A 12,370-nucleotide genomic window follows, 5' to 3' on the forward strand; every position below is an offset into this window, starting at 1 on the left:
CCGACGCCGCCGCCACCGCCGCGCGAAACGGGCGAGGAAAGAAAGGCGGCTGTTAAACCCTAGAACGATTCTTTCACCTCCGCGAGAAAACGGATCCCGAGAAGAGAAAGCAAAAAATGCGGGGGAGTTCGGTTGAACTGACCACCGACCGCGCTCGATTGTTGTTGATATTTCTCGACGGACCTTACGGGGACTGCGTTCCAATATTCACTGTCAAGTGTCGAAAATCTATAGCGTACGTCACGTGCACTATAGGCTTCCAGCAGTGACAGTAAATATCGAAACGCAGCTGGGGTCTCCGCGTGACGTAACGGAAAGGTGTCGAGGACGTGTTTAAAAGGAACGCTTGGAAGAGTTTGGAGTAAAATCTTCTTGATTCTCCGAGGCTGAGATATTCATAATTGATTCTTATATTTAACAGTCTTATATTTTACCGTCTTAAGATGTTACGAATCAATTAGATGTATTAGTCGTGTTAGCATGTTAGGATATTACTTAAGATCATTTCGAAATTAGAATAGTCTATGGATACCTGAGAGACTTTATGAATCTTGGCCGAAATCGATTCGCCGCGACACTCGTTTTGATTTTTCGTGTCCGAGATAATTGTCGTGCCAGAGCACCGGTTGATTCTGTTCGGAATCGCGCGACGTCGCGCCGTGAGAGAAATTCGAGATTTGCCGACGCGTTGCATGTTAACACGCCCAAATTCGCGGAACGACGAGAATAATCGTGTTATGCAAAATTTTCGGCGACGCCGGTAAAATCCCATTCGCGTGTTCGTATATAAGCGACGCGGCGATAGAATTGTCGAAATACGTCTCATTGTCAATGCGACACGAGGTCGGCTGCCGCTAAAAGAGAAGCATAACGATGCCTCGTCTCTTTTTTGCTCGCGTTAAATACGGCTCTCTTCTCGCGTCGCACCTGACGGAGCGATCGACTGCACTTTTCTTTTTTACACAGTCTTGGACTTGATGTAAACAAAATATGAATGGCAATAAAAGACACGACGACAGACAAATCGATACACTGGAAAAAAATCCTGATTAACCTATAGGGTTCCACAATAAGCTCTACTAATAGACTAGACTCTCGAAATTCAAACAATAAACTTACAAGGGCTTACAATGAGGATAAACGAGAATTGCTATATCTGAATTACAAGAAAAGAATACATGTATACTTTATTTTTATAAAAAAAAAAATGATGATTTAGGGGCGATAGGAGGGGATTATTTTTTATGTGTTAAATATAGGTATTTAATAAAATAACATTTTTAGAAACATATTTTTTATTGGCAATTCTTATTAATGTAATTTTATGAATATACAAGTTTTACGACCTCAAAAAAGTGTACATGTCTTAAAAGAGTACAGTGACCCTAGATAAAATTAACCTAACAAGAATGGCATTTTGAGGATGAACAGAATTTCTGGTTATCAGTGACCAATAATTCTGTTCCGTCTCACTAAAATGCGATTCTTGTAGAGTCCTTTTGTTAGTTTAATCAAAATTTTTTTCATTGTAATGACAATCATGTTCATTTCTGTCAATATAGATTAACTTTAATCTTGGTTTAAAATCCTAGGAATCAGAAAAAGATAAAAAGCATAAGTTAAAGTGAGATTAAAATTAATCTACATTGGTAGAAATAGACATTACTAAAACGAAGAATAACGATTTTTATCCGTATTTTTATTATAATACGTGCGATAACAAGTTGTACTCTAAACGTTTTTATAGCAACACTTTACGTTTCTCGTGTAAAATTTTAATAACGTTTATCTCATTTATGTAATGGTTTCACTTTATTTAATTGCCGTTCACTGAGAAGAAAATGTACTAAATTTTAATAGATATTTATTTGAATAATACTAACTACACATTCACTTAATTGATATTTATTTAATAAAAAATAATATAGTTAAATATAATACTCGTACAAATAATCCAATGAAATTAATGGTTTGTGTATATCTTTATATTTAGTAAATATAAACAAATGTTATTTATGATATTTTCTTCGATATTTATTGGTTATAAAAAAATTTAACTGTGATGATGAAATATACACTTTTCTAAAACATAAAATAGATGATTGTTAAAAAGACAAATTTATTTTGATCGTTTTTAAATAAGGATATTTATTTCTGTGAAATAAATATTATATCCCACACCGAGAAAATTTTATATTAAGTTTTAATACAATTTTAAATTACACTTTACTATGTCTTGTATTTTCGATGGACTCTCACAACATGATTCCAACTTAACTTTTACTATGGTAATACTAATTTTTATCACATAAATAAAGTAATTATTTTGTTAAGCCATATTCTAACATGAAAACAGTTAATTTTTACTGTCGTACGCAAACAAAATTTGCTAGGTATATTTGATTTTGTAATAAAAAATATTTACTATTAAAAAGTGTAAAAATTACGTTATATTATTGTTTTTAAAAAAATAACTATAGCATTTAAATTTATAATTTACATGAAGACCGCAGCTACTACTACATTATAGTAATTTTAAATATAAAATTTTCTCCGTGCACAATTAAATTTTTAAGTATCTTTTTTTCAATATATTTGGCTCACTAAATGTCGCGCCACGTCGATATTTCGGAAACCTTACGCAACTACATCCACTTAATTAAATGCACTTTTCGCACAAATGAGGCTCGCACCCCTCAGGCAATATCACCCGGGACTCGATTACGATCGTTCACCGAATGACGGTATTAGTCATGCTTGTCGGAATAACAAATTAGGTGTGAATCACATTCGAGAAAGAGAGAAGCCTGGGATAAAATTAGACTGATTTCGAGCAAAGACTGACGAGAGTAAAGTGATGTGACTTTAATATTCCCATCGCGTTTCTCGCCTGAGATAAAAGGGAGAGAAGGATCGTGTTACGGGCGTTAAAAATATTTGGATGCATCCCGCGTGGCGGTGGATCGTTAATTATCTCTAATCACCATCCACCCCGCTAAGATTAGAAAGGCCGCTTCTGCCATGCGGGGATGATACCCGACGCGATGCTGCGATTCACAATATTTGAAGCTTTCTCCGCGACCACTGATATCGTGGCCCACATCGCGGGATTTGCATGTCGCGATAATTGAATGCGTTCTATCGTCGTCGTTCTCGATGCACCGACACGATAATACGTCGCGCACGTCAAAGTATATTTCGCATACGGATAGTTAATTAACGATCGCGAACCGGTAATTATCGGCCGCTGAAATTAGATGTCCCGCCGATTGCGCCGAATATTTTAACGAGATATGATCGAGCTTTAGGCATTGCCGCCGGAGACACGATGTTAATTAAACATTATCGCAATACAAGTTATCTGTTCAATTTTCGTTTGTTACAATAACATCTATTGGTGCAATAAATAGATAATTTACACAAAATAAATGTCTTATAGTTTCTGTAAGATTTTTATTGTAAACAATTTTAGTATGTGCAATCACATTTGCTTATATCCATAAAAGGATGATTTTACTGAAGTATTTAAAAATTTAATCACATCTGAAGAGATTTGAAAATAATTTTATTGAATTAATTAAATAATTACGTGAAATATTTAAGCTGGTTGTTAGAATGTCAAAATTTTTTGGAACGTTGAGTTTCTTACATAATTATTTTGAATAGTTTATCAAAATTATTTTCAGATCTATATGTTTGCCTAAATTTTTAGATACTTTAGCATAATCGTTTCTTCTGTGTACAATAACTGTATATAACATGAGCTTCTTGCTTGTATAGATATTCCACGTCATACTTGGCATACATATTTGCTGTACTACTAAACTCGTGACACATGTATCGTTAGCAAAATGTAATGTAATTGTATTATCCTGCGGTATGTACATGATTTTATTTTATATGATGTGTTTTTATAAAAGAAATTGTCTGCTTTGACGCGTTCGGCACCGTTTAACGATAATTGCGAGATAATCGAAAGCACATATTATGTATATGTTTCATAATTGACTTTCATTCCGAGAGCGAAAGATACTGCTTGTAAATAATTATTTAGCTTGTAAAATGTATATGTAAAATTATATAATCTCGAAAATATGGAAATCTGATGTTAAATGAATCGTCAGTTTAATATAGCGGATTTCATTAAATTAAATTTTCACACTGAAATTTTCGTTATAATTGTTGCAATAGTGTTTTTGAAATATTTTTAACGAGGTGCTTTATCCTGTGTGATATTTTGTAATTAAACTCCTTGGTAAATTTGCAATTGATTTTGTCGATAAAAGAGGATAATAAAATGTTTCATTTTAACATTAAAAATTGATAAGGTTTTTTACTTTATAAACTCTTCTTAGATCGAGTAATAAATAAACCTCTGAATTTATAGACAAATTTATTATTGATCGTTTCTAAAATCTTTCGCTTTATTTTAACTCATCTAAACTTGAAAAACTGTCTAATACTCTTTCAAATTTCCGTCAAGGAAAAATCCACTCTAAACTGGTCGCAAAATCTGTCCATCAAATGTAATCTGGTGATTCTGGGTCACACTAGGTGTCGAGAAGCTTACGTGAGGATATTAGTTGTTGACTACCGGCTCAAAATACCAGTGTTAGCAATTAACAGTATAATTATGAGCCACCGTTGCGGACATAAACGAACGCTTCTCTTCTATGTGCGCTACACAGTTGTTTAACGCTTTTCTCATTATCCGTACGTTGAAGAAGTTGACAACGAATTAACGAGCTGCTGCCTCTTTTGTTTCACTTAACCCATTTCTACTAAATTTCGAATTCTTCTCTTTCTCCTGGCGATAAAACCGCGTAACCTGCACCGAATATTTTTCAGTGCTTAATTAAAAAGTTCGCTTGTTATATACGTTGGAAGGGAAGCAAAAAGAGGAGGAGGAGGTGATGGTGGAGGAGGAGGAGGAGGAGAAGAAAGAAAAGGTGAATTTTACCGACGCTTCTCAAATACACGTTAAAAAAAATGTTTCCATTCGATGTCAAACTCATCCATTAATTTTTATTAACATTTCGTTAAAAATGACAGTGAATTCAGAATCTCCATTATTGAAGAGCACGAATTTACATAACGACGTAAATACAGTGCGACAGAGTCTATCAATAAATCTTTCGACAGGCTCATCATAGAACAATATAACAATGTCTGTGCCAAGCATTTTATTGATGATATACGCTTACACTGTTATGTAAATTCGTGCGCGTGCTGACCTCAATGCTGATTTCTCAAACTCCCGTGTTTAACGAGGGACCGTAAATTCATTCCGAATGCCGTCCGTCTCGAGAGATAAAGTTAGCGAAATCGGACTATCCGTCTTCTCGGAAAAAAAGAACGATGTGAAAAACGAGCCGAAAGCTTCTCGACGAGAGTAACGCGAGTAGCTTCGGTTACTCTGGCGACTCCGTTAGAAATAGCGAAATAGGAAACTGAGGGAAGGCGGTCCTTTTTCGCCTCTACGCCAAACGAGGTAATGTTGGCGGTCACTGATCAGTCGTATACATGTGTTTTCGCAGCTCCACGACTGGACCTGGAGAGCCTCGAGAGCGGATATCACGGCCTGGTCAAGGAGAATGAAACTTTGGTCGAGGTCACGCCGCAGATCCGCGCCCTGGGAACGAAAGTTTGCTCCTTCCGCATCGCGAACAAACACCACGGTGAGGCGCCGTTCGAGATTGTCCTGAAGGAGATGGGGATGGCCGAGCTGCGGGCGTTCCGAGTCCTGAATTGCGAAAAACGCCGTAATTACAAGTTCGACATCGCCGCGGTCGGCTGCAATGGAGTGCAATCGGAAAAGTACGTTCTTGTGTCTGGCATTTTACACGCCGTGGGCTCAACCCTCGCACTTTCCTAGAGCAGTCGCGTGAATTTCCATCCGCATTTGTTAAGTCTAGCGAGCACGTAACGCGTTACGCGCGTTCATTCGAGGAAACTATCCTGCGAGATAAAGTAAACTTGACGAAAGTAGAGCGGAATGGACGATACGGGGAAGAACTATACCTAAGTTTATAATTGCGAGAGTCAGCCTGCTTCAACACGCAATTGCTTTAGCGCTGAAAAAAAGTTCCCTATCGTATGATGCTCTCGGCACTCAGATAACAGCTAAGTAGAAATGTACACTTCCACCTCGTCAGACTTTTCTTCATATATCGTAGTTATCTTTTTCTGCTGAATACTTAGATAACTTGGAAACAAACTTCCGTTAAAAAACATTTACATTACATGAGCTGCGAGATAATATAAAGTTTTCCTGATAGATATTATTAAAATACAACTCAATGTTTTATTTTCTAGAATATATCACATTGAATTTCGAGTTTATTTAATTAAAAAAAAAAAACATTTTATTACAGTTTAAAAATTAACTAAACACGTTGAATAACAAATATACTTATATAAAATTTATTATGTTTGTTACGTTTATCATGTGGCAAAAAAATATGACACGTTCGTTACAGCCAAGAAATTAAATATTTCATTCCATGATGTTTACATCTGTTACATTCGTAATTTAAACTTTACGTGCCTCTAGTAACTATAAGCATAAATTGCCTTATCCTCACACGTAATCGTCGCAAACTATATCATTTATACGCGCCGATGTCTGAAAAGATAAAAGCGGGCTTAAAATGTCATATAGGAAATGTATCGTCTTACTCTGTATTTATCAGTAGTTAAAGTCTATGATAAGTCACTTTGCGAATATGGGTCACCGAATAGCGTCGCGCCAGCACAATGCCAATTTTTTTGGCTCGCGGCGCGTTATAGTCACAGCATGTATCGGCTAAATGAGGAAATAACTCCCGGTCCAAGTGCACAAATTTTCTCATTACGAGAGTTGTGCGATTTCACGCCTGTCTGAAACGGTAACTGGCGACTATTCCCTCGCGTCCGTTCGCGTTTGCTCCCGATCTTTCGCCTCGATAAATATTACACGTCCCTCGGAATGAAACTTTTACGCTCGCGATCGCGACAGCTAATAAAATGTATTGTAGACCCGAGGGGAAAGACAAGAGTTATAAAGCTAGAGTAGGTATACGAGACATCGAAACAGGCGATTTTGACTTTTGTTAGGGGAGCGCAAAAATTCATAATTATAACCGTACATATAATTTGTATTTGTATTAATATAAAATTTTGTATTTGTACGAATATGAAATTTTAATTGTGAATGTAAAAAGTAATTTATAAAATGTTTAATTTCACGTGCCGAGAATACAATTCGGTAACAATTGAAGAGCTTACTACAACAGTGGACTACCCCACATTTTGTAAAAGCGGAGAATAAATGAATTTTTTCCATCACTTTAACTTTAGAGTTTATTTTCTCTGTTTTTACAAAATGTTGGTTAGTCTATTGTTGCAGTTGCTTTTCAATTGGATAACGATTGCAGTAAATTTTGTTACATCCGAGTAAAATTAGGGTAAATAGGAAAGTAAAAATAATTTATTGTGAGAGAAAAACTAGCGCAATGCTCGTTCCGTTTCTAAACCGTCTCGAAATCTGTCTCACCTCGCGGAATCGCCGCCAACGAATGCCAGATCAATAGTGAAACGTGTCGTATATACATGCACAACATACGACGCTTTTATATATAAAAGATTTCGGTGAATTTTTCATACGCAAAGCAAGCGGGTGATGTTACGGCGAAATTTTACTTCGGCCGTCGCGACGGCCGAATGAATTATGCTGATGTCGATCGATTGATATCGCGTGTCTCAACCGCCGATATTGCCCGTCGTAATTTCTAATTAGGATATCGATGCATATCCGGCACGTTATTATGACATTAATATGGAAGAGTCGGGCCAGGCCAGGATATTGAGCGGAGTTGCTCCGATTATTTATTATTATTACACTACGCGTTTGGCGGATTTTCGGCGCATTGATTTTGTCGTGTCTAAAATTTCAAACGTAAATAGATTCCGAGTGCGTAATTCGAACAGTTCGGTGTTTGAACGCGTGTTTTCGGTAACGAAACAATTCCGAGTCGAAATTCAATCCTTTTCTCTCGCACGTATGGTCTCTGCGGTATCGCATTATTGACTTTTCCGTTGTACGCGCGTATTAAATTTCCGATATTGCTCCAAGTGGACACTGCCATATAAATGTTTTACATTAAGTATATCGACAGTATTTGCTTGACTGTAATTCTTTTAAATCCCTTCCCAACGGGTACACGGGATAAATGCATTCCTCTGGTATGACGGGAAATATTAAAAAGATATAGATGTAATTTCCTTCTATAGCACTGCATCGCTTTACTCTGTTTAAATTATCGCTAATTCGAAAAACTATTACAATTAAACTCATTACGGAGGTAAACGTATCTACGGGAGCGTGAAATAGCTAATTATCTTGATGCGAAAGTTATTAAAATAACCTTTATGACTGGGGAAATAAGCTTTTTTAAATTCACTGTGGAGATTATAATGGAAATTCTTGGTTGTAATCCGTTCTGGGCACAGTCGGAATAATCTTTCTAGTAGTTGGGAGTAAACATTTTTACCATTCCGTTACAACGTGGCGCATTTGCGATTTTTTTTTAATTCTACCTGAATCTTATTGAAAAATTGCACAGATTTTCGAGAAAATATATTAAAAGGAATTGCGAGTGCATAAATGGAGAGGTAGGAATTCGAAAGATCTAGGCATCTTCTAGGCCTTTTATCAAGCGACGCGTATATTCTGCGACACGTCGTTATCTACGCTAGGAGAGTAGAGGGACCTTGAGATGCATGTGCACACTTCAATTTTATTTCAGCGCCACGGTTCATATTACTGTGGTTGACGTCAACGAGTACGCGCCGCAGTTTCTCCAGCCGGCCTATGTTAGTACTGTGGACGAGGGACGCCTCTACGAAGAGGTGGTCCGCGTCGAGGCGTCCGACCGTGACTGCACGCCGAAATTTGGCGATGTCTGCAAGTACGAGATCCTCACCGCCGATCAGCCGTTCATTATCGACAACGAGGGTGCTATCCGCAATACCGAGCCTTTGGATTACGAACGCTCACACAACTACATACTCAGCGTGGTCGCTTATGACTGCGGTATGAAGCAGTCGGCGCCGGCGATGGTGACGGTTAAGGTGAACCGCGTGTGTGCTCCTGGATGGCGAGGAATCCCCGAGAGGGTAGATTACGCTGCCGGCGTCGGTTCGCAACCTCTATTGCCCTCGGCGCGACTTGATCTTTGTGATGCACCCTGCATCCTGCGCAACGTGCGCGCCACCCTGACTTTGGCCACCGATCACATCGGCAAGGGTTGCGATCGTGATACCTATGGGGTTCGCAGCCAGCGGAAATTATGCGGTGCCTCGCGCGACAGCGTTGATCTACTGCCCACACCTGGACCCACAACTTCCTGGACGGCCACTCTTTCCAGAGATGAGGGTAGAGAGGCTGATGAGATCTTCGAGTTTGACGGCGTAGACTCAGCCGCGATCGTGCCGAACGATGTGCTGGAGCATAGCCTGGCGCAGAAGTTTACCATCGGTGTCTGGGTCAAGCACCGACCACGCCCGCGACAGGATCCACATGTCAAGGAACACATCTTGTGTGCTGCCGACGATCACAGTAAGTTTCAATGTAACGAATGCTAAGATTTACTTTTTGATAGCATTTTGACAATATTTTTAATATTTACAACTACCTGAGAATCAATTATTTTTCAATGTTATTTTATCAAATAGTTTCGTGTTCGTTTAATATTTTGTTTTTGATTTGCTTATCAAGATAAGTGGCTTCTGCTTATAAACAGAAAATGCCCAGCGATAAGAACAACAGAAGCTTGTTGATAATGAAAATAATTGTACAAAGAATTTTCTTGATATTGAATTTTCACTGATGCCTTTGAAAATCATAAAGATTAACGGTATAATCATATTTCACGTTTATCACGCTCGTGGTTATCCTGATTGACTTTATAACAGGAAAACAAGGAAATAGGCTATATACTTTTTATGTAAAAGCAACAGAAACTTGATGATGAAGAAAATAATTGTTCAAGAATTTTCCTGATATTGAACTTCACTGACGCCTTCAAAAGTCAAAGACTTTAGACTAACACTATAGCATCGTGTTTCATGTTCATCACGTTCATGGTTATCCTGATTGGCTTTATAACAGGAAAACACGGAAGTAAGCTATAAACTTTATAATTTTCATATAAGAGCAACTTGTTGATAACGAAGAAAAAAATTGTACAAAAAATTTTCTTGATATTGAATTTACACTAACGCCCTCAAAAGTCAAAGACTTTAGATTAACATTGTAGCATCACGTTCATAGTTGTCCTAATTGGCTTTATAAGAAGAAAACAAGGAAATAGGCTATAAACTTTATAATTTTCACGTAAGAGCAATTAGTTGATGACGAAGAAGATAATTGTAAAATAATAAACAAAGATTTTCCTTGATATTGAACTTTCACCCTCGCCTTGAAAAATCATAAAGATTAATAACATGTTCTTATACGATTATCGCGTTCATGGTTATCTTGATTGGTTTTTAAAAAGAAAAACAAGGCTATAAATTTTATAATTTTCATTTCCCTTTAAAGAAGAGAGAATAATTATTTAAAGCTGCTGATAAGCTCGCCGGTCGTTCCAATGTCGAGCGATGCTCATCGATGTAGCCGCTGTTAGCAGAATACATTACGCGCTGCCGGGAGTGCGCGCGCTCATGCGTTAAAATATACACGTTCATTCCGCGGAAACGCTGGGGTATTATCGTGAAGTTTCGAACAAAGCGGCTTAATCCTTGCGCGGAATGAATTTTGGCAAGAAATCAGGTCGAGCGCGCTTATATAGGTCGTCGCTCGCGCTCGCACGTTCACTCGCCTTCGCGAGGAGTTCAACTCAAATATCCTACCTATCTACCCGGTCTGAAATACAAATCTTTCTAAATACCAACCGGTCTCCATGGGCGACGTGTAATCCTCGGTTATAAACGTTCTCTCTCCCTCGTCTTTCTCCTCCCGCTCTCTACCCCTTTCACGTTAAATCTCTCTTCTACCCTTAATGCCGTCGCGCGTTTCTACACTTTATTACGCGCGGCGGCGTCACGAAAGGTGCAACTAACGCCGCGCCGTTTCAATTACAGAGATGAATAGGCACCATTACGCCCTGTTCATAAGGAACTGCAGATTGATTTTGCTGCTGCGACGCGACTTCTCCGAGGGTGATCCCAACATCTTCCGTGCTGCCGAATGGCGTTGGAAACTTGGTCAGGTATGCGACGATAAGTGGCATCATTACGCGATCCAGGTAGACTTTCCACGTGTCAATCTATATGTGGATGGCGAAGAGTGGCATGCTGACGAGAAGAACCCTGAAGTCATTGATGACTGGCCTTTACACCCGGCTAAGGGCGTCAATACCACCCTTGTGGTCGGAGCATGCTGGCAGGGCTCCGAGAACAAGACCAAACACCATTTCCGTGGTTACCTCGCCGGTCTGTCCGTTTTAGTTGGTCGAAACGAGAAACCGGAAGTACTCTCGTGTTTGCGGCGTTGTCAGGAAGGCATTCACGTACCACCAATGGACTTGTTACAACCGGGTACTCAGCTGTTGACCAATTCCGATATGACCGAAGTGCGTATCGATGGTGATAATCGTACAAATGTGGAAACCTTACTGCGTCGTATTGGCTACTCCAACACTCGGCGTTTCCCGACGCCCGGTCGCCGTAACTTCCGCCTCGACACAACGATCGTCTGTGAGGGTAGCGAGAACACGCCCCTACCGGTACCGACTGTGCAGTCCTACGTCACCGTACTACCGCCTCCTCGACCAGGCATCACCGTCAACGGTACCGGTTACGTAGCCCGAGAATACGCTGATTTCCGGTTAGGAGTACGTGTGTTCCCCGACGCGCGCGTCACCGCTGGATCGGCCGCCCGATTGGATGCTTGCGCTGTCAGTGTTTATCCAAGTCTCAATCCAGATCATGAGAGCTTAGGATTACCTGGTGACGCCCTGCTCGCATTCCACGATATCTCCGCTCGCGTCGATCGGGATGGCGTCGTTCTTTCCGGAGCGGATTCGCCTTACAACTACCAACAACTCATCCGTCTTATCATGTACACGAACCGTAAGCCGGCTTACTATCTCGATCGCGTCTTTAAACTTACCTGTTCCGAGTTGAGCGGCCGCTTCGCCAGTAATGAGTACGTGCAAACGTTGGCCGTAATTCATCCTAAGGAAAAGACGACCGTTTTGCCGCACACGACGCCCGGAGAACCGCCCATTGCCAGAATCGTTGAACCGGCACCAGGTCACGCACAGCTCTCGCCGCATCATGCCGATCTAACAGAGGAGTACGCTACGGCAGCGCTTCGTGAAGGCAG

At 39.6% G+C, this 12,370-nt stretch overlaps 1 protein-coding gene across 1 annotated transcript in view; it reads left to right on the top strand.

Annotated features, from left to right (window-relative positions):
• Positions 1-5,494: 5,494 nt before the first annotated feature.
• Positions 5,495-12,370, top strand: part of Cals (calsyntenin 1) — a 10,421-nt gene continuing 3,545 nt past the window's right edge. Inside the window, exons 1-3 of the mRNA XM_018518663.1 lie at positions 5,495-5,817; positions 8,787-9,598; positions 11,125-12,366. Coding sequence (XP_018374165.1) covers positions 5,495-5,817; positions 8,787-9,598; positions 11,125-12,366 — 2,377 coding nt within the window. The remainder of the gene's footprint in view (positions 5,818-8,786; positions 9,599-11,124; positions 12,367-12,370) is intronic.

The sequence above is a fragment of the Trachymyrmex cornetzi genome, unplaced genomic scaffold (assembly GCF_001594075.2).
Source record: "Trachymyrmex cornetzi isolate Tcor2-1 unplaced genomic scaffold, Tcor1.1 scaffold78, whole genome shotgun sequence".
NCBI lineage: Eukaryota > Metazoa > Arthropoda > Insecta > Hymenoptera > Formicidae > Trachymyrmex > Trachymyrmex cornetzi.